Source organism: Schistocerca piceifrons, chromosome 3 (assembly GCF_021461385.2).
Source record: "Schistocerca piceifrons isolate TAMUIC-IGC-003096 chromosome 3, iqSchPice1.1, whole genome shotgun sequence".
Lineage (NCBI taxonomy): Eukaryota > Metazoa > Arthropoda > Insecta > Orthoptera > Acrididae > Schistocerca > Schistocerca piceifrons.
In genome coordinates this window covers 506,843,094-506,865,575 of record NC_060140.1, presented here as the reverse complement: position 1 = coordinate 506,865,575, position 22,482 = coordinate 506,843,094, and the positions used below count along the sequence as shown (strand labels likewise).

General features: G+C 41.2%; 1 protein-coding gene across 1 annotated transcript in view; it reads right to left on the bottom strand.

The window, feature by feature from the left end:
• Positions 1 to 12,667: 12,667 nt before the first annotated feature.
• LOC124789850 (cell wall protein DAN4-like) overlaps positions 12,668 to 22,482 on the bottom strand; it is a 176,811-nt gene continuing 166,996 nt past the window's right edge. The window contains exon 2 of the mRNA XM_047257357.1: positions 12,668 to 14,084. Within this exon, the coding sequence (XP_047113313.1) occupies positions 12,678 to 14,084 (1,407 nt within the window). The 3' untranslated portion in view covers positions 12,668 to 12,677. The remainder of the gene's footprint in view (positions 14,085 to 22,482) is intronic.

The window sequence follows — 22,482 nt, the reverse complement described above, 5'->3', positions numbered from 1 at the left end:
ATAACTGTCTACCCACTACGAAGTATAATCTTATGTGAAAGGTTGAACAAAGTAAGACAAGTATTGCAGTGACAAACTGTGTTCATGTCTTGAAGCAGCAAAATTCATTAATCGCAAGTACCCCACACTACATCCAACCAGTATTTGAGAATGAGACTACTTAGTGACTTGCAACAAACTCTATACATATAACTGTTATATTGTTAACTGAGGGGTTGCTTCAGGGGTCTGTGCTGGAACCACTGCTGTTTCTTATTTAATTTCTTATTTACATATACCAAAGACATGTCCCTTAATGTCAGTCGATTGTAAAATATTTGTGTTTGCTGATGAAACTAACTTGGTTGTGAACAATGTTGAGAGCAATATAAGCAGTGTATCAAATACTGAAGTTCAAGACGTTAGTTCATGGTTTGTAGAAAATAAACTGATGCTAAATCACAGCAAGATCCAGTTTTCACAGTTTATAATATACAGTTCAATTACAAATGACATTTTGCCGACACAGAGTTGCCACATGATTAGTTACCCTGAACAATTCCAATTTCTAGATGTTCAGATAGATACTAGACTGTCATGGGAAGTCCATATTCAGGATGTTTTTCAAAACTAAATGCTGCCGTATGCACCAATAGAGCAGTACCTGCAATAAGTGAGGGTTCAAGACGGAAATTAGTTTACTTTACTTTTTTTCATTCGCTTCTGTCGTAGAGCTTTATATTCAGGGGCAACTCTTCTCATTCATAAGGCGTATTTTTAGCTCAGTAACTGGTGGTTCGAGCGATATTTGGTGTAAATTCCGAACCTCTTGTCGATGCCTGTTCAGGAATCTTTGAATTTTAGCACTGATCTCTCCGTATTTGTTTTCTTTAATGTCGTTCATTGTTAACAATATGACCTAATTCTCAAGAATTAGCAGCTTTCGGTCAGTGAATTCTGAGGAAAAATCCAGTCTGTATTTGGATCGCACCTCCTTGACTCTTGTGCATAAAGGCGTGCAGTATTCTGCCCCATCAGTTTTCAATAGGCTACCACAGGAATCCAAAAATCGTAACAGTAATCCTCGCGCATTAAACCCAAACTGGCGAATTACCTCATGGATCACTACCTCTATTCTGTTGAGGAGGTCCTGGGAAAATTAAGCTAATTCCCGTGTTATATTGTTGATTACGTTGATTTATGCTCGCAGCTTGTCATCCATAGAGGATTCGTCACCATTACAGTTTATCTTTGTCAATATCATGCACTAGCTCGTTTCGTGACTTTCTGACCCTAAAATGCTTCTATGGAATTAGACGTGTAATATAAAGTTAAAAAAAGTAGGCAGAGATAGGCGGAAGATCTAACGACAGAGTTGAATGCTGGTGCAGGCACGAGTGTTTAGATGTATTTTGTTCGAAGCACATTGTTAAACTTGGGGCTCGATGGCAGATGGTCCCTACGTGTTGCCATATTGACCCAACGACATCGTCAATTACTTCAGTAATTGGCACAGGATCATCGAGACTGGAAGGTGGATAAAATGGAAACGTGTCGCCTGGTCAGGTATACCACGTTGATTGTTGCACCATATCATTGGTCGTTTCAGGATACTCCGTCACCCAAGCGACTGGTGCACTGAACATGGAACGCTTCGCGAACGCAGGCCGGTGGTGGCAGTATTGTGGTACGTGGGACAATCAGCTGGACTTGAATTAGACCTGTGGTAGTAATCGAAGCCATTGTGATAACTGAGAACTGCATGAACATTATTTTGGACCAGTTGCATCACTTGGCGCTTGATGCTTTCTCCGACAGCTATCGCATCTTCTTGCAAGATGTCCGTGTCGTAAGGCCAGAATATTGCTACAGTGGTTTGAGAATCAGTAAAGCGAACTCACGTTGATGTCTTGCCATCTGAATTCGCCTGATATGAACGTGATGAAAATATGTCGGACATTATCGGGTGCCAGATCCGAACCCAGAAACGACCGGCCCATTATTTACCGGAAATGCGTGACATGTGGATAGGCATCAGGTGCCACATACCTCCAGAAACCTACCAACATCTTGTCGAATCCATCCCGTGCGGAATCACTGCTGTACTGCTTGCCAAAGGTGTACCAGCATGCTACTGAGCAGATGGTCGTAATGTTTAGACTCATCAGTGAAGTCGCTTACTTTTCGCTGAACATCCCATAACTCAAAGGAAGCTTCTCTGTACAATGATTATTAGTTAAGCGTTCTATTTACACACAGGCGTAAAAGAAACGTAGCACCAAAAAGTAATTAATGTAGGGTAACGAAATTTTGGAAATACATTTGGTTAACTAACGTATTTAAGTGATTAACACCGCAAGATAACAAGTTAATACTAGTGCAATACAAGTGTTTGCAAATGTGAAATGCTGGCACATTACCAACTGGTGTAACAGCCAGAATGTTGAATGCAGGCATGCAAACGTGCGTACATTGTGTTGCACAAGTGCTTGATGTCAGTTCATGGGATATACGTAGTTCCATGCCTGTTGCATCCAGTCGGTCAATACAGACACGGTTAATGCTCTTTGTGGCTGATGCTGGAGTTGTCGTCCCATGATGTTTCTTATGTGCGCCATTGGAGACTCATTTGGTGATCGAGCAGGCCAAGGCAACACTTCGATACTCTGTAGGACACGTTGCGCTATAACAGCGGTATGTGAGCTTTCGTTATCCTGTTGGAAAATCAATCCCTGAATGCTGTTCATGAATGGCGGTACAAAAGATCTAATGACCACATCGACGTACTAATTTGCCGTCAGGGTGCATGAGATAACCGTTAGAATGCTCCTGCTGTCATACGAAATCGCACTGCAGACCATAACTATAAGTGTAGGTTCAGTGCATCTGGGCCGTAGAACTCCCGCTTGTCACTACTGAAGTCACAAACGGCGGTGGTTTTGGGTCAGTGGAATGCACGCTGCTGGGCGTCTGACTCAGAGCTGTCCTTGAAGTAACCTAATTGTAACAATTCGCCGTGTCACAGTGGTGGCAAATGCTGCACAAATTGCTGCTGTAGAGGCAGCATGATGCTCCAGAGCCATACGCCGAACACAGAACTGACGGTAGCGTCACGTGGCAGTCCAGAGACTGATCTCCTTGCTACCGTACCTTACCGTGATCACCGCTGTAAGGGATCATGTACAGCGGCTACATTCCAACTCAGTGCCTAGATCCTCCAACCATAAGCAATAGGCGAGGCCCCTGATAAGTTCAGGAACTTACTGTACGACTTTTCCAGTGTAAGTAGCAGCTCATTTTACAAGCAGTGTATTTACTTCGTGGGGATAGTCTACCATTTTATATTATCTGGGGTGATAGAATTGGCATTAAACCTAATTTACATACCCACGGAGTTCCCGCTGAGGTAGAGGCTATGTCCACAACACACCCACTTATGGCACACTACATATACGGGTCAATTTGATCATAATGCATTTGCGTAGTGGGTAACAAATCACTCAGCATCATATCAGCTGAGTTTCAGGCGCATTGAACAAAGTGACTGATAGCTGGAGTTGCTGCTTGGGCAAACAGAGTAACCAGATGTTGTGCCTTATTATACGGACTATAAGACGCAATTACTTCTTCGAAAAATTGTCTCAAAAATTCAGATGTGTCTTTTAATCGAAATTAATTTAAAACTGTTCGGTGTCTGATGTAAAATTCCGATTAGTCTTATAAATGGCGGTGTATTAGATGCTGCGGGAAACCTGTCTCTATCTGATAACAGTGGATTCAACTGGCAGGCAGCAGATCACCGATGCGACGAACATGAGTTGCAGGGATTCACAAGCTTGCTTACGCTGTCTCCCTCCCGCCTCGCCATCACAAACCAAGAACACTGTCTAGCCTATGATGCGTCATTGTAGTCTACGGTGCCAGTGAACTTCAATTGAAAGTAATTTCTGTTATCGGTAACGGTACAATATTTTCGTTAGTAGCTAGTTTCGTAACTAGAAAAATTAAAGATATTATGTGATGCAGGCTATAAATGGAAAGTAATAGCATACGCAGAATAACGTGGAAACAGAGCAGCTGAGCAGCCTTTAGGCCCTCCCGTAACGGAAAAAACCATTCGCGATTGGCGGGCTAGTGAGGAAGAACCAAAAAATATGAGGAAGACTAAATATGCAAATAGAGGATGGAATCCAAAATGGCCAAAACCATAAGATGAGGTATTGAAATGGATTCGAGGACACCGTCAGAATGGCATTGTAATTAATACAAAAATGATTCAAATACTTGTTCGTAAGCTAGAGCTACAACGGAACTTAACAGACTTCAAGGTTGGTGCTCGTTGGTACTACAAGTTTATAAAGCGTCATGGACTCAGCATGCGAACCAAAACCAAAATACCTCGTTAGAGTTGGCAACTGTGACAGTAGTACATATTTTACTTGGAAATCGGACACGGTATTTTTTCCTATAAATTTTGGGAACTCCGCCGAAATCAGCTGTATAAGTGAAGACGAAGTTTTCGCCGTAAATCTCCGACGTTCACAAAAACTTTTCTGAGTGCTGCATTGCCTGCTACGACATAGCAATGGGTGCTTTTTTATATTTTGAATATACGACGAGGATTCAGATTATAAGTAGCTGACCAACGCAAGAGAAATGCAAACTTTATGCTCCAACAAAATCTGTTAAATAAATTGTGGCAACACTGCTTCGAAAAGGAACATCGCTGATGGTTGTCTTGGCTCTGGTGCAAGAGACTCTTTCATATCTGTCGGTCTGAGGACTTCAGTGTGTTCGGGTTCTGTATTGTGACTGTTCTCGTCAATAAAACTACGAGTAGTTCTACAGGGTACATTTAGCATAACAATCTGCTATAACCTGTGTAACTACATTGGTGACTCCCGACGATCGTGATTGTGTAAAAATTCATTTCCGAAAATTAGACGACGAAAATGCTGCCAACGTGCTCACATTGTGCTGTGCAGCTTTCGTTGACAGACAACGTCTCTCCATCCACGGCTCCAGTCAGTACGGATAACACCACGAATGCAGCCTATGCGATAAAATGTGATTGTGTCACTCTCTCGGACGGTGCTACATCAGTGTGCAACAACACTGAACAATGGGATGTGCCAAACAATGTGCTTTGTGATTTCACTACGAACGCCACTCCTTTCAGCTAGTATTTCACACCCAGGTCAAGACAATTTAACTGATCGCGTTCGATCAGTCAACTATACCACGCTTAAATATGATTTATCGCAACTGTTGCACCTAGATACATCCCCTGCCATACCGTCTACCGCAGAAACAGTGCATCGGTAATGTAGACAACAGTGGCAGCGAGCATGACGTGCAGTGTCTACAGCTGTGTACACAACGGCCTGACAAGCACGAGCTGAACCAACTGCACCGGCATCTCTTTGACTCTGACGTCACTGCACTCGGCCGGAGCGAAGACCCCCACAAGTCAACAACTCGCCAGCCTGCCTGCCATCCATGCAACGCCCATGAATGCGCAGGACACGCCAACCACGTCGTGTCTACGTAGCCACGACACACCACTGACCTCACCATGCCCACACTTGCACAGTTCACTGTCAATCACAACGCACAGGTGTTGTCATAACATGTGGTTGACCACAGCTCACACAAACAGAATCACTTCTGCTGGTATCATGCAACATACACTGCCACTGCTCACAATTTCAGACAACCATGCAATTTCCTAAACTAAATGTACAGTTCGATGAATGTGCACGGGACCATACTGGCTACATAAGTTGCTTTAACTCGCACGGAGAGGGCGATGGATCAGATTCGTCATCCCTACTTCAAAATAACAGTATTAAGAAAAGGATAGTTGCTATTCACCAGGTAGCGGAGGTGCTGCGTCACAGATAGGCACAACAAAAGGACTGTCATAAAATCAGTTTTTGGCCAAGAAAGCCTTTGTCAAAAATAGACAACAGACACACACACAAACACACACACACACACAACTCGCACACACAATACCACAGTTTCTGGCAGCTGAGGACCAGTCTGGCTTCAGCTGCCAGAGATTGAGGTCATGTTTGTGTGAGTTGCGTTTGCGCTCGCACGCGCACGTGCGCTCTCGTGTGTGTGTGTATGTGTGTGTGTGTGTGTGTGTGTGTGTGTGTGTGTCTGTTGTCTTTTTTTAACAAAGGCCTTCTTAGCCAAATGCTCATTTTCTGACAATCTTTTTGTTGTGTCTATTTCTGTCTCAGCATAACCGCTATGTGGTGAGCAGTAACCATCCTTTATAATATTATTGTTATATTATATCCCGGATTTTCCAGTGTTTAATTCTATTTCACTTTGTGTGGAACAACACCACTGCTCGGGTATACCTCTTTGGCACAGGTTCCAAGGTCGTCTCCATGCCATCACCTCCCCAATCTGCATTACCTGTCTACATACCTGTTCGTCTCCATGCTGTGAAGGACTCAACAATCCATGTTTATGGCTTACAGGTTCACACAGTCAACTGCAGCGTCACTGAAAAATTCAGCTGGACATTTCTAATGGCGGATGTGGCAGAATCTTTTATAGGCGCAGATTTTCTACGACTTTACTCAAGTCCTCTCCAGCGATAGGCTCACCTACATGACTAGTGGTTGCTCCATCTACAGCTTCTTCAACCACACCCCCTCGATGACTTGATATAATGGCAAAATTTTCTCTGTACCCTGACCTCTTCTGCCCGAGGACACTTTCGACAACTGTCAGACAGTTCAGGAATGCAACCGTATCACTGAGCAGTTGCAACACATCCACAAATTTTATTTTGATGTATATGAAGCCCAAGACCGATTACGTCACAAAAACGATGCTGTCAAGGACAAGATTAAAGACGTTGACACAGACACACCAGCACCAGCACCTCGACCATGTACACCAAATGCCTCCACTCGTCACCTCCTCCTCTCTGCCTCACACAAAACACACTAATATAGTATCTCTGTCGCCACCAACGGAGATGCCCAAAGCATCGCTTCCAGCAGTAACTACAAAGGTAATTACAGCACAGCTCACTCGCTCCCTGGCATGTTGTCGTGTGGTGTCAGACAGATTGCCATTACAAACGAAATAGCCCTTAAAAATGTGTGGCCCCCAGTGTGTCACTAACCATCCAGACTGCCACCTGACCTACTGCACTGCACTAGTTCTCACGAAGAGGTTTCGTGCACGCATCTAATGGCTCCTGGGCTTCACCCATAAAACTGGTCCCAATGAAAGATGGTTCCGTCAGTTTATGTGGTGACGTAGAATTCTTAACGCTTGCACCATCATGGACAACTACCCTACTAAAAAAATGCTGGACTTCACTGTTTGGTGAATCTCTCTTTCTTTATTGTTACAGATTTAAAATGGCGTATCTACAAATACCTATACACTCTGACAGCCATAACCGTGCCTTTTGGTCTATACGAACTTGCGTTCACGCTGTACAAACTCAGCTCAAATTTGGCAATGCTTCACTCATAGAATACCCTTCAAGCTCCCATTTTTCTATGTGGAATCACACAACAGCCACCTTAAACAAGTTTTCGACATCCTCACTCACAATGGTGTCATAGTGAAGAAAGACAAATGACAATTTTATTGCAAAGAACTCATCTTTCTTGGACACATCGTAAATGCATCAGGAATTAAGCCCATAAAAACTATGTGTTGAGATCATCAGTCAACTGCCTCCACCGTAAGACTGTCAGGTATTATACAGATTCATAGGTGTGATAAGCTTCTGCAGGCGACATTTTCCATAAGCAGCAATGTTCCAAGCATCCCTAACGTAAGCCCTGGCCGGCAAGCATACCTCTGTGAAGCTTAAACTCACCAATGGACCAGATGCAGACAGCATTTGAGCACATCAAAGAGTGCTTCGCACATGCTGTCCTCTCGGTACTCCCCTCCCTCGCCCAAATTCACAGTTAGTCAAAACAACAGAGTTGATTGACTCTACTGTATTACGACGAGAGATAGAAGGCATACCACTGCCGCTCCAGTTCTTCTCTCGTAAACTAACGCTGTCCCAAAGCAAGTGATCTGCTTACGACACAGAGCTCGTGGTGTTCTACGAGGCAGTATGTTATTTCTGGCAGCACGTTGACAGGTGCCCCCTGACTGTTCATCTTGATCAACGCCTACCCGTTAACTCAGTCTCCAAAACACACAAAGATCCATGTCCGCAATGTTATCGGCACTTGAACTCTGTAGCTCAGTTCATAATGAATGTCCTCTACCTCATAGGAGCAGAAAAAGTCGTGGAAGATTATTTTTCACACATCAAATCCTAGTCTTCCACTGTCATTTATGAGCAGTTCACTGATGCACAACGAAACAACTATCATTTACAAACCCTACTCACGATCTGGACACGGACCTTAGGAATGAACTTCATTATATCACATACACTACCCTTCCCATACTATGTGATACTTCTAAAAACAGGATCTCACCTCTCATACCTGGATGCTTTCATCGAGCCATCTTTGAACAGCTTCACAGTCTTGCACAACCAGTCATTCTACTTACCATCTGCCTAGTCATGGACAGCTTCATTTGGCCAAATATTAAAAAAAGATTGCCAACTCTGAACTCATGCATGCATAGCACGACAGCAAAGTAAAGTTTCCTGCCACACACATCCACCAATAGGTTACTCTGACATTCCTAAAGGATGCTTGCAACACATTCACATCAACTTTGTCGGTCACTGCCAGCCTCTGATGGCTACGCTACATCATCTTGGTTATCGACCGAGTCACAAGATGGATCAAAGCGATGTCCTTGAAAGAAATTATTTATCAATCAATAGCTTGTGAGCTTGAAGCTAAGAAGTCATTTATTGCAGCGTCATTTTAGAACCATAATTGGGAGAACCTGGAAAACATTTTTTGTAGATATTGGGGCGAAAAACGAAATGACTACCGAAATTTGCTGTTATTTATCGAAAACTGTCAAACTTATGTTGAAAGTTAATGACGACATAGAATGTGAATGATGTTTATGAGGAAGAGGATGCCGCCCAAATGGGTAGCGACGAAAGACTGAATTTGCTGGACAAGATATCGAAAAAGGATTCAGATTCAGAAACAGACAATAGAAGCAAGACACAACTCTCACTACTTTCGCAGGATCAATCCAAGGTTTTTCTGTCGTGTCGTAACGTTGAGCGCGCTCTGAATTCATTTAACGGCAGTGACTGATATCTAAGTAAAAAGTGAATGATAGATTTCGAGGAAACGTTCTGTTTAATTGGTTGGAACCTGCTACAAATGCTTAATTTCGTAAAAAAATTTGCTTGACAGACTAGCTAAGCTTTTTATACGGGGCGTGAAGGCTCTTACATCACGGACGGCACCGAAGAAAGGTTTGAAAGAGGAATTCGACGTGAAGACAAGTGCCGCAGAGATTCACAAGCCGCTGTCCAGGTGGAAAAAGCGACGAGAAAAGTCTTCAGAAACATTTTCTCGCAATGAAAGAGATTGCCAGGCGTGCTGATACGGATACGGACTCATTATTCCAGTACGTGATTTACGAGACAGAGGACAATTCAGGCACAAACTGTCTGCCTTATTGCACTCGAAATGTGAAAGAGTATGAGGAAAACACGAAGCATAGTGAAAGAGCTGTGAAGTCCTTACTGAAAATAAATAACAAATTTTACAGCAAAGGACATCTAGGAAATTCCAGTAGCAAAGATGCCAAGAACTCAAATAAGAAAATAGCAGCTTGGGATCCAAACAGAAAGTGTTTCAACTGTGGTTCTAGTGGTCACAGGTCAAATGATTGTAAGCACGAGAGCAAGAGAAAAAGACGCTTCAATTGCATCGCGTTAGGCTGAATCTCATCTGAACGCGCGAAGGAAAAAATAATCTAAAGATAGCAATGAATGCAAACGCTGCTAGGGAGAGTGATACGAATTGTAAATTTAAATTTTTTCTAATTAGTAACCGGGAGTTGAGGGCACTAATTGACTGTGACAGTCAATTTAATTTATTGCAAAATTTTTATGACACAAGGGATGCTCCCAGATAGCAGAACAATTGTGTGGTCCTAATTGGGATTAGGAGAAACTTGTTCCTCCCGAGGTTGTTTTACAGCTACTATTGACTGATGATTTAAAAGTTTTAAACAGATATTTATGCGCACGTCTTGTGCCTCCATATAGCAGACAACCAGAGTTACATACTGAAAGCCCTCTTACCAGTGAATGAAAATAACTATTTAAGATTTAGTGACAAATGACATCCCCAATAAGTTCATAGATGTCCCCATAACTTCACGGATGTCAAAATGAAGATTGTGAGAGAGGGGCAACCTCCATGTAGCATACTGGGAAGATCGTCACCAGGAGAGAAAGAAACTGTTAACAACCAAGTCCAGGCTTGTCTTGACCAAAGAATAATAGAGACAGGCTCATCTGAATAGGTCTGGCGGGCAGTAGTTGTAAAAAAGAAAAACGGAGAGTATCGCCACTCTACAGGCTACAGAAAATTAAATAAATTTATCTTTTATATCAACTACAGAGTGCTTACGTGATTTGCTCAGTACATCTCAAGCATGGATTTTTTCACATTCACGGGAAAGTTCAAGAAAGTTCCATTCTCACTATCAGATTTGCCTGCAATGTTCCAGTCCTTTATCAGCACTGTTTCTTGGACAAAATCTCAAGAGAAGAATAATGGTTAGGTGCAATTGAGAACATGCTCACAGAGAAACTCTCTGTCAATTTTTAGTCAGAGATGGTATTCTTTTCAAGTTCAATGACAAAACATAGACTTTAGAGATTCCATGAAATATGCAATGTGAAATCATCGTGCTTGTGCATGATAAACGACAGTAGGCTCTTAAGCGAACTGAAGTCAAACAAGATTACTACATACTAGAGTTGACCGACGAGGTGAAAAATGTTTAATTGTAGATCACTAATCAGGAAAGAAGATAGGCTTCCTTCACACGTTATTTAAAGAGGGTACGCTATTATCTGCTTATCATATGGATCATATTGGACCACTTAAAGCTACTCACAAAGGGTACAACCACATTCTAAGTATTATCGAAGCTTTTACCAAATGAATTACTGTAAAGACTAGTTCCTAACTGTAAAGACTAGTAAACTATAAGACTAGTAAACAGTGGAAGTAATTAGAAAGATGGAATTGCAGAAAACTAATTTCGGAAATCCACTTCAAGTGATTACTACAGAAGGACTTACTTTACTTCTCAAGAATTCAAGGTTTACTGCACGACAGAAAGCACTGAAGGCATTTTAGTGACGACAGTACATTCTAGAGACAATGGGCAAACTGAGAGGATCTATTCTACCTTGGCTACGATCATCGACGAATGGTACAACATGGTATTAACAGATCAGTATGCCATGTGTTCAACATACCGTAGAATTAATGGGATAATACCATTTGAATTTTTGATAGGAGTGAATATGCACACACAGACTGAGCTTCGCATCACGGAATTACTGGAAGAAATTAATTGATTTGAGGAAAGACGTAATGAACTGAAGGAATGGGCTAACTACATATCAGTAAGGGACAAGAAGAAAGTCATCCTAGTTAGAAAAGAAATAGGAAGAAAGGTTCAAGTACAAAGCTGGTGATCTTGTGCTGATAAAACGAAAACAGACTGGATCAAAAGACTGAATGTCGAAAACGTTGATCCCCAATACGTTGAGAAGCTGAAATAAATGACACATACGATGTGTACTGAGAAGGTCCCAGGGCTATAGTAACTGTGCTGAATTCATGCAGCCCTGGCCAGGAGGCTATTCATAATCCAAGTCAGATGATTGTGAGAATGGCCAAATGTGGTACGCTGACGTGGAATTTAAACATTTTGCTACCAACGAGACAAAGGACGCACTAGAGAAGACGAATATTGAAGAGTAGTTTTTCTGTGAGGCTGTATTGGACTTTCTGTTTTTTCTTTGTTTCCGTTCATCATAGAATTATTTCTTTGTGTTCTTTGTTAGAGTATGTAACTGTAAAGGAAATAAATAGTTTATGTGAGGGTCAGACCCATTGTTTTTGCTATAGCAACTGTTTTGCAGTCGTTATGGCGAAGTCACAGTAAAATATCCGTTTATTTCAATAGCTGCAGCGCTATATGCTGTGTTCTTTGTTTCTCTTACAATTATAACAAAAATGTTTACTTTTACCAGATAACAATATCAAACTACGTTTTAAATGAAATCTTAAATCTGTGCTTCCTCCTGTGACGTTATAGGATCCTACTGAAGCGATTATTTTCGTTGTAATTTGCCTCTTGTTTCACAGTATTTAAAAGAGTTAAATAATTAGAATTACAGAAAAATGTATCGTATTTCTCCGGGCATATATCTGAACTATTAAATCTGGGGAAAAAGGGACTGTGAATAATGAGTACCTGAAACGGCCATTTATGATATATTCTCTGATTAGGCCTCAGCTCACGAAGACTTTTCTGTGCCTCATTTAGGAACTGTTGTATGAAGTAGTAGTAAATATATTATTTCTCACTTTCTATAACAGTCTTTATTTCGGAGCAGAACTTATCATAATCTGATGATTCGTACAATAATATTATTAGTGTAAAGGATAATGCAAAAACGTTTATTTAGCTACATAAGAAGGAATCTTTTCAAAAATTATGTGTCACATACGAGCAATTCAACAGTTAATACTTGACGATGCGCTGCACTGGGTTGTGTTTTGATCATAAGCTGATGTAGGAGGGCACTGGTAATGTATCTGGTAGAATCCCCCAGATGATTTTGGTGAGCATAGGTAGTATGATTTGCAGTCTTCTGGATCAGCAAAACGTCCAGATTCTTCACAGGTAAACGGCTGCGATGTTGATGTGACTATTGTTGACACTGTGCTGCTTGAATTGTCAAGCAATTCTGCAGGAGAACATGTAAAACTAACAGAACATTGTCGCGTGTTAGGATTATACAATGATGGTGGAGGACAAGCAAAGTGCATCGTGTAGAAGCCACCTGAAGACTTGGGAGAGCAGAGATAATAAAGACTGCAGTTGGCAGGATCAGGAAACCGTCCAGCCTCTGAACAAACGAACGGTTCTGCAGTAGTAGTCGGTGGTGTCGTCACTGTCGATGTAGGTAAAGCTGTTGTTGATGTTGAAGGGGATGCAGTGGTGGTACAAGGAATATCTGTCCAGCATGGGTATTGACAATCCATACTGCAGTAGGTGTTTGTAGGACATGTGAAAGCGTCACCACTTGGTGGCTCTGAATCATAACATAACTGAACCTGCGACGTGCTGAGACAGTAGAATCCAAAGTCATTACATGATGGAGTAATACATGTTGCGTTTTGAGAACATTTCTTAGTCACAGAATCAAACTGAGAACCATCTGGGCATGAAAACATTATGTATACAAAGTCTCCTGAAGATAGTGGTATGCAGAGGTAAAAATTGCTACAATTTCCGAGATCCTGAAATTCTCCTTCTGATTCACATGTAAATGGCGCTTCAGTAGGTGGGGCTTCTGTTGGAGCAGTTGATGTTGCCACAGCGGTTGTTGGCTGCTTGGTTGTTGTTAATTCTGCTGAAGTGGTTTCTTCTGTAGTTAGTTCCGTGGTCGTCTCTGTCGTCGTTGATGTCGGCATTGCTGTAGTTGTTAATTCTGTCGTTGTTTCTATTGTACTAGTTCCTTCTGTAGTTAGTTCCGTGGTCGTCTCTGTCGTCGTTGATGTCGGCGTTGATGTCGTTGTTAATTCTGTGGTTGTTTCTATTGTACTGGTTCCTTCTGTAGTTAGTTCTGTGGTAGCCTCAGTCGTCGTTGCTGTCGGTGTGGTTGTTAATTCTGTTGTGGTTGATGACGATTCAGTTGTAGTCGTTTCAGTTGCTATCGGAACACAGTATTCCTCACTCTCCGCGCAGATGTTTATACAGCCATCATAACAGTTTAAGGGGCTGATACATGTCTCTATAAAATCAGGAACTACATTGCCATTCTGACAGTATTCGAATGCAGTTTCATTTATACAACGATAACCCGCGTCAGGGCTACAGGTTTGTCCTGCAGTTTGATGTAATATTGCATGGAACATCTGTAAATATAAAAAAAAATAAAAGTTAGTCATTTGGTTCCGCAGCAGAAGTATTAAAAATTACCTTATTACATTCCGTAACGTAATAAGACGCATGTCTGTTTTACACACACACACACACACACACACACACACACAACGCGCGCGCGCTCGCGCTCATGAGAGAGAGAAAGAGAGAGAGAGAAGAGGTAAATGGAGAGAGACTCCTCGCCGAATGCGTTTTCTACGATCTTTCTGAAGCTACATCTACGTCTACATGGATATTCTGAAGATCACTTATCTTTCCGTGCGAGCTCTGATTTCCTTTATGTAATTATATAATATAATATATAATAATATAATGATCGTTTCTCCTTATATCGGTCGGCGTCACAAAATAGTGTCGCATTCGGAGGAGAAAGTTGTTGATTGAAATTTTGCGAGAAGATCCTGCCACAACGAGAAACGCCTTTGTTTTAATTATGTCCACCCCAAATCATGTATCATGTTCGTGACACTCTCTCCCTTATTTCTCAATAATACAAACGTGCGATCGGCTGAATATGATTGTTATGTGTGAAGCTACAGCATCAGCATACTCGGAAAGGAACTTAATAGGTATACAGTCTGGACCGGTACACTTGCTTTTATTAAGTGACTGAACTTGCTTCACTCTTCCGAGAATATCGACATCTAGGTTACTCATGTTGGCAACTGTTATTGATTCGAGTTCTGGAATATTTACTTCATCTGCTTTGGTGAAGGAATTTCGGAAGGCTGTGTTTAGTAACTCTGCTTCAGCAGCCCTGTGATTGATAGAATTTCCGTTGCTATCACGCAGAGGAGGCATTGATTGTGTATTTACTTTACATACGACCAGAATCTCTTTAGATTTTCTGTCAGGTTTCAAGACAAAGTTTCGTTGTGGAAACTACGAGAGTTGACTCGAAAGTAATGCCTCCACCTTCGTAACTCTTCATCAGTTGGCAGCATTGGTATGTGGCAGGTACTGGCTTGTTCCGTAGCCTGTTCTCTACAGCTCCAGTTGGCGGGAACCCTTAGCAATGAACGGTTGTGTTATTACAGTGTGAAGTATGGAACCCTGCGCAGACGGTCGGTCAATGCGATTTAAGTAACGTGCAGTCATTGAATTCTTGGCAGAAGAAGGTGTCAGCCCAAAGGAGATTCATCAGAGAATGATAGAAGTTTATGGTGACTGTGTTGATGCGGGTACTGTGCGTCATTGTGTGACTAAGTTTAAAGATGTTGATGCGAGAACATCTGACCTGCGTGACAAAAAAAGAGTTGGACGTCCTGTGACAGCAACCACCGAGTTTCACAAGCAAAATGTTGACAGATTAATTCAGGACGATCGTCGTATAGTTACATCACAACACTGCGAACTCTGAAACGACGGCTAACAAGGGTCCGAAAGGAAAAGGAAAAAGGGAAATGTTTTCCTGCAGCATGACAATGCCAAACCACACACTTCACGTGCCACAACAGCAGAACTTCAGAGACTGAATCTCACCACCATACAGCATCCTCGTTACAGTCCAGATTTAGCACCGGCTGACTTCCATCTGTTCCCGATAATGAAAGGCGATCTGTGAGGACATCATTATGCTTCTGATGAAGACGTTGAGAGAACGGTGAGACTGTGGTTGCGGAAACAGTGTGTCGACTTATTCCGTGACGGGTTCAGAAAACTTGTTCATCGTTGACAGAAATGTATGCAATTGGTTGTTGAGTATGTGGAAAAGTGAATATTGGTAATTAAAGACCACATTCTAAGGATTATTTCTGCGTTTGGTTTATTAAAATATTCCCATCCAAACCCAATTAAAGAAGGTGGAGACATTACTTTTCATTCAAACCTCGTATTATAAGTATCTCGCATTGAAGTCCGCACTAAATTTCGAGGTTCTGTAAAAGATTGCCAATCTTGAGGACTTTGCGTTGTTTCTGCAACAGTGTTGTGATCTGTTTTGTGTACCGTGGTGGATCAGCTCCGTCGTACGTTAATTTATTTGATATAAATCTCTCAATTACTGTCGATACTGTTTGCTTCAATTCAAGGCACATCTGGTCTATACTTACAGAGTTAATTTGGAACGAGTGGGGATTGTCTCTCAGGAAGATGTCAAGCGAATTTATCTATGATTTTTTAAACAGATATATTTTTCGTTTATTTTTGGAGATTTGGGAGTTACGGTATTCAGTCTCGCTACAACATGTATACACTAATCCCTCTATCCGTTTTGATGCTCGTTAATAGCTCAGGATTATTTGTTACGAAATGTCAAGTGTGTTTTCACAATCGTTTACTATTTGAGTGGGTTCATGAACTAACTGCTCGAAACAATTTTCAGAGAATGCGTTCAGCACAATTCCAGATGATGTTTTATCAGTACCTCCGGATTTAAATATGAATTTTCGCCAACATATTGAGGCTAAATTGAAGTCCTCACCAACTATAACTGTATGAGTCGGGTACATTTTGCAATTAGACTTAAGTTTTCTTTGGACTTTTCAACAATTGTATCATCTGAGTTGGGAAGTCGGTAAAAGGATCCAAATATTATTTTATTCCGGTTGCCAAGAATGACTACCCACACTATCTCATAGGAAATACCTACTTCACTTTCGCTACAAGATAAAACAGACACATCACCGCCAAATGTATGAGGCCTAGCTTTACTGAACACCATTAGGTCCTTCGCAAACATTTCAGCTGAACTTATCTCGTCATCAAGGTTTCAGTGCCTATAACGATTTGAGCATAACTGCTTTCCATTAGCGCTTGAAGCTATGGTACTTTCTCAGCACAGTTTCGACTGTTTACAACTGTTACGCCGATCGTTCCTTGATCTACGTTCTTCCTGTGTTCGACGCGCACCGTTTGAGACTGGAGCCCTTTTTGTGTTTTCCCGACATCCTGCACCGTAAAAAACCGCGCTGTCCACGCCATCCTGCCCTCTCTACCCTCGTAGCTGCTTCATATGTGTAATCGACTCCTGACTTATTTAGCGGGAGTCGAAATTTTAAATTTTGCTATTGTGGTGTGTACGAAGAGTCAGTTCAGTTAAAAACCATTTTGAGCTTTTGCCATGGAAATGACTCTTTAGTTCGTAATATAAATGAAATGTGAAAACTGTAACATCTTGCGGCCAGAAAACTTCTGTGATTCCAGGATGCTGTCTTCACCTTCCCATCGGAAGGTCATATGGAAAAGATATCTCTGGTGAGAGCATAGCCTAGTGCCATGATTTGCCTAATGCGAATGTAGTCAGCATCAAGAAGGGATTCTCACGTAACTTCGGCATAGCACAGCTTATTTATGTTTTACACATAACGGAACCTGATCCGTCTTTGGGGACGTTTGTTTTTAACTACAGAGAGGAACCATTGTTGCTGCTGTGGCTGCAAAGAGAAATACACGATTAAAAAAACAGCTTCTTTCACGTTAAAGAACTACAATGACGCGATTACAGTTAGCATACTAATTAGAGATCGTTTACACTAAACAAGCGTTCATCTCTTCATAGATTTAATCTCAATCCATATTTCGAATGCGAATTGTTCAGATACAGATGACACGTGTTGGAATACCACATAATTTATGTCTAATATTCTATAAGAAAGACAGTGGAATGTCGAATACCAATTTTTACGTGAATTTGATGTATATATAGTATAAGAGGAGACTTAGAAGCGAATGTAACTTAATCTCTATCGTACTTGATCCCTGGTATACACTCCAGGTGTTTGAAATTGATGTGAATGCGGGAACTTTTAGTCACAGTTGAGAGCAAATAAAATTAGTACAGTCAATATGGGCTACTGACCTCTCTTTTAAAAAATAAAAAAAATATTCCTACTCTGTGCAGCTGTGCTCATGTTGCTGCTGTTACCACCAATAAGTATTTTTATATGAACTAATTTTAGATTGATTTATCTATTTACCACATAAATCTTGATGTAGACAAAAATTTGTTCACAATGAAATACTCTACATCATTGCGAGACACCCAAAAGCAGTTTGTTGATTCTACCAATAAATTACAAACGAAAGTTAAAAATATCCTTATGAATACCAGAGAAATGACCCTGAGGGCTTTCTAGAGAGTCACTAAGTGCATATGCTGCAATAAGCTCGGATGAATCTTTTCCTTGTTCTATAAATATGCACATGTTTGTGAAGAGTGTACTCTTTTGGACTAATGATTTACTGAAAAATTTGTAGAAACAGAAGTCAGTGTAGGACGTAGTTACTCAGTGCTCAAAACAATTAAGGTACCTATCACACTGAGCAACATATGCTGTCAGTAACAACATGGAGAACCTTAGCTCAAAATTCCCAGGGAAGGAGGAAAATGACTGTTACGCCCACGTAGGCACGCCAAGTAGACACACGACTAATAAATGATGGATTGCTCAAGTGGTAAGGCCTCAGAAGCCAGCATGCATGTGTTATTTTTGCCGTTGTTCTTGTACTCATGTTTCGAGACTAGTCTGATGCAGCTGCTCATGGTAGTCTATCTTGTGTAGGTCTTTTCATATCTACACAATTATTGCGCCCTACATCCAACTGAAACTGCTTCATGTATTTACCGTTCCCTATCTCTGTACAATTTTGACCCCCTCCCTTCCCTTCCCTAAATTTCCGAATTAACCATTCCTTGATGTCTAAGGATGTACTCCACCAACTTATATTTTCGCTTAGTCAACTTGTGCATTACAGCTCTCTTTCTCATAATTCTGTTCAGTACATCTTCACTAGTTACTCCATCTACCCATTTCTTCTTCAGTGTTCTTCTACAACGTCACATTTCAAAAGCCTCTATTTTATTCTGTTCTTGTCTGTGCTATTTATGTCCAAGTTTCACCTCCATATAAAACTACACAAATCAGTCATAGGACATGATTACAACAATAAACAGCCCACATCAACTTCCTATATATGTATTACCTATATGTGTCAGGCTATATTCCAGTAACATACTCCAAGAAAGTATGGAATGCCCACTCATTCCGGCCACAAGATATATCCACCTCATGTTCCACACACCATGCCTTGTCGTTCTAGGAAACCGGCCACTGTAATTACAATTAAATGTTGTGATTGCAGCCCCGATCTAATGACATTCAACAGTGAGTGAAGTATCAGAAATATCTCCTTATGACAGCTGTAGCTCTGGAAATATCAATAGCTATATCCCCTTTATGACTGAACATAATTTTCCATGTAAAATCCTTCACTCCCCTTATGGCTATTGGTCAAATACGTATCTCCCTTACGACCAGACATAAGTACAGTACTTCGCAAATAACTGAATGTTGGTGGTAGCAAACAATATTGAGCGAAAATCCACGATGGATGGGCATGCATCATTCTGTTTCCTTGTGAGTGGTACCAGTGTGTCTTAGGAAGAAAGGCATAATCGTTTTATAAGCGACCAGAGGATGAAGTAGTGAAGGCCGCAGAGGATATAGTAGGTAAAAAAACGAGGGCTGGTAGAAATCCTTGCGTAACAGAAGAAATATTGAATTTAATTGATGAGAGGAGAAAATATAAAAATGCAGTAAATGAAGCAGGCAAAAAGGAATACAAACGTCTCAAAAATGACATCGACAGGAAGTGTAAAATGGCTAAGCAGGAATGGCTAGAGGACAAATGTAAGGATGTAGAGGCTTATCTCAATAGGGGTAAGATAGATACTGCCTACAGGGAAATTAAAGAGACCTTTGGAGATAAGAGAACCACTTGTATGAAGATCAAGAGCTCAGATGGAAACCCAGTTCTAAGCAAAGAAGGGAAAGCAGAAAGGTGGAAGGAGTATATAGAGGGTCTATGCTTGAGGACAATATTATGGAAATGGAAGAGGATGTAGATGAAGATGAAATGGGAGATACGATACTGCGTGAAGAGTTTGACAGAGCACTGAAAGACCTAAGTCGAAACAAGGCCCCCGGAGTAGACAACATTCCATTGGAACTACTGACGGCCTTGGAAGAGCCAGTCCTGACAAAACCCTACCATCTGGTGAGCAAGATGTATGAATCAGGCGAAATACCCTCAGACTTCAAGAAGAATATAAGAATTCCAATCCCAAAGATAGCAGGTGTTGACGGATGTGAAAATTAACGAACTATCAGTTTAATAAGTCACTGCTGCAAAATACTAACGCGAATTCTTTACAGACGAATGGAAATACTAGTAGAAGCCGACCTCGGGGAAGATCAGTTTGGATTCCGCAAAAATGTTGGAATACGTGAGGCAATACTGACCCTACGATTTATCTTAGAAGCTACATTAAGGAAAGGCAAACCTACGTTTCTAGCATTTGTAGACCTAGAGAAAGCTTTTGACAATGTTGATTGGAATACTCTCTTTCAAATTCTGAAGGTGGCAGGGGTAAAATACAGGGAGCGAAAGGCTATTTACAATTTGTACAGAATCCACATGGCAGTTATAAGAGTCGAGGGACATCAAAGGGAAGCAGTGGTTGGGAAGGGAGTGAGACAGGGTTGTAGTCTCTCCCCGATGTTATTCAATCTGTATATTGAGCAAGTAGTGAAGGAAACAAAAGAAAAATTCGGAGTAGGTATGGAGAAGAAATAAAAACTTTGAGGTTTCCCGATGACATTGTAATTCTCTCAGAGACAGCAAAGGACTTGGAAGAGCAGTTGAACGGAATGGACAGTGTCTTGAAAGGAGGATATAAGATGAACATCAACAAAAGCAAAACGAGGATAATGGAATGTAGTCGAATTAAGTCGAGTGATGCTGAGGGAATTAGATTAGGAAATGAGACACTTAAAGTAGTAAAGGAGTTTTGCTATTTGGGGAGCAAAATAACTGATGATGGTCGAAGTAGGCAGGATATAAAATGTAGACTGGCAATGGCAAGGAAAGCGGTTCTGAAGAAGAGAAATTTGTTAACATCGAGCATAGATTTAAGTGTCAGGAAGTCGTTTCTGAAAGTATTTGTATGGAGTGTAGCCATGTATGGAAGTGAAACATGGACGATAAATAGTTTGGACAAGAAGAGAATAGAAGCTTTCGAAATGTGGTGCTACAGAAGAATGCTGAAGATTAGATGGGTAGATCACATAACTAATGAGGAAGTATTGAATAGGATTGGTGAGAAGAGAAGTTTGTGGCACAACTTGACCAGAAGAAGGGATCGGTTGGTAGGACATGTTCTGAGGCATCAAGGGATCGCCAGTTTAGTATTGGAGGGCAGCGTGGAGGGTAAAAATCGTAGAGGGAGACCAAGAGATGAATACACTAAGCAGATTCAGAAGAATGTAGGTTGCAGTAATTCCTGGGAGATGAAGAAACTTTCACAGGATAGAGTAGCATGGAGAGCTGCACGCCCATGTTACTGTAACCCTGCATAAAAAGTGGTATTGGTTCTACAGACAAACATAAGTATCACTAACGATATCTACGTTAAGAACTATACATGCTTTATAAATCGAGGTATGGTATTGTTTTCTTATGAAGTGCTCTTCCACATAAATACCACTACACTGAATATAGACAGTGATCGCGGTATTTGTATCAACAGACTGAAAGTGCGGGTGCACTTTGCTGGCAGCATAAGCTTGTAATAAAATCAACCTTATCACCGAATTTAGAAAGTGATTCAGCTAAGAAATGTGGTATTAAGCTGATATTTGCAAATCTCTCTTGTAACTGCTCGATATTTTTCACACTGTCAAGCAATATTTGTAACGCATTTTATCTCGATACCATCTAGACACGGTTTCTGCGATATTTCCACAGGGTTATAGGCGAGGGAGGATGCTGGTTGATTGAGAGTGATCACATACAGTTTAAGTTGGGTAAGGAATCAGTTAAAAAATGCAACACTAGATTGAAGTCACAAGAATTGTATAAAATCCTATTACCAATACAATGGTTTTCAGATATATAGTGTTACACTTTCTGGTATAAATGCTGTCTGCATTTTGGAAACAAGTCTCTCCATGCAACTACATACTTTCATTGGTTCCTGTGGAGATGTCTTTTAATGGTTACAGCCACTCGTGAATCATATTCGTGGCACTCTCATGTCTCTAAACGAGTCACCTTTTTCGAACCTGTCTGCTGAGGACCCCATACAGCAAGACTCCAGCGCTGTTTTAGACGGCCCTCTGCATCTTGTAACTGTTCCTCGGTCACTGCCCTGACCTCCTTCCAGCTTTTTCCATGTGATCCGTCCAATTGAAGTCGGAACTGAGCAGAAGTCGGAGGACGCTATATCTAAGACAATCTTCATCCTCAGGAAAACAGGGTAAGTGGAGTTGACGCGATAAGACCGTGTTTTGACCACTCAGTGGAAATGAGAACACGTTGTCATAGCTCCATCAACTATGTACAGTGTGTAAGACCTGCGCTAAACGAAGC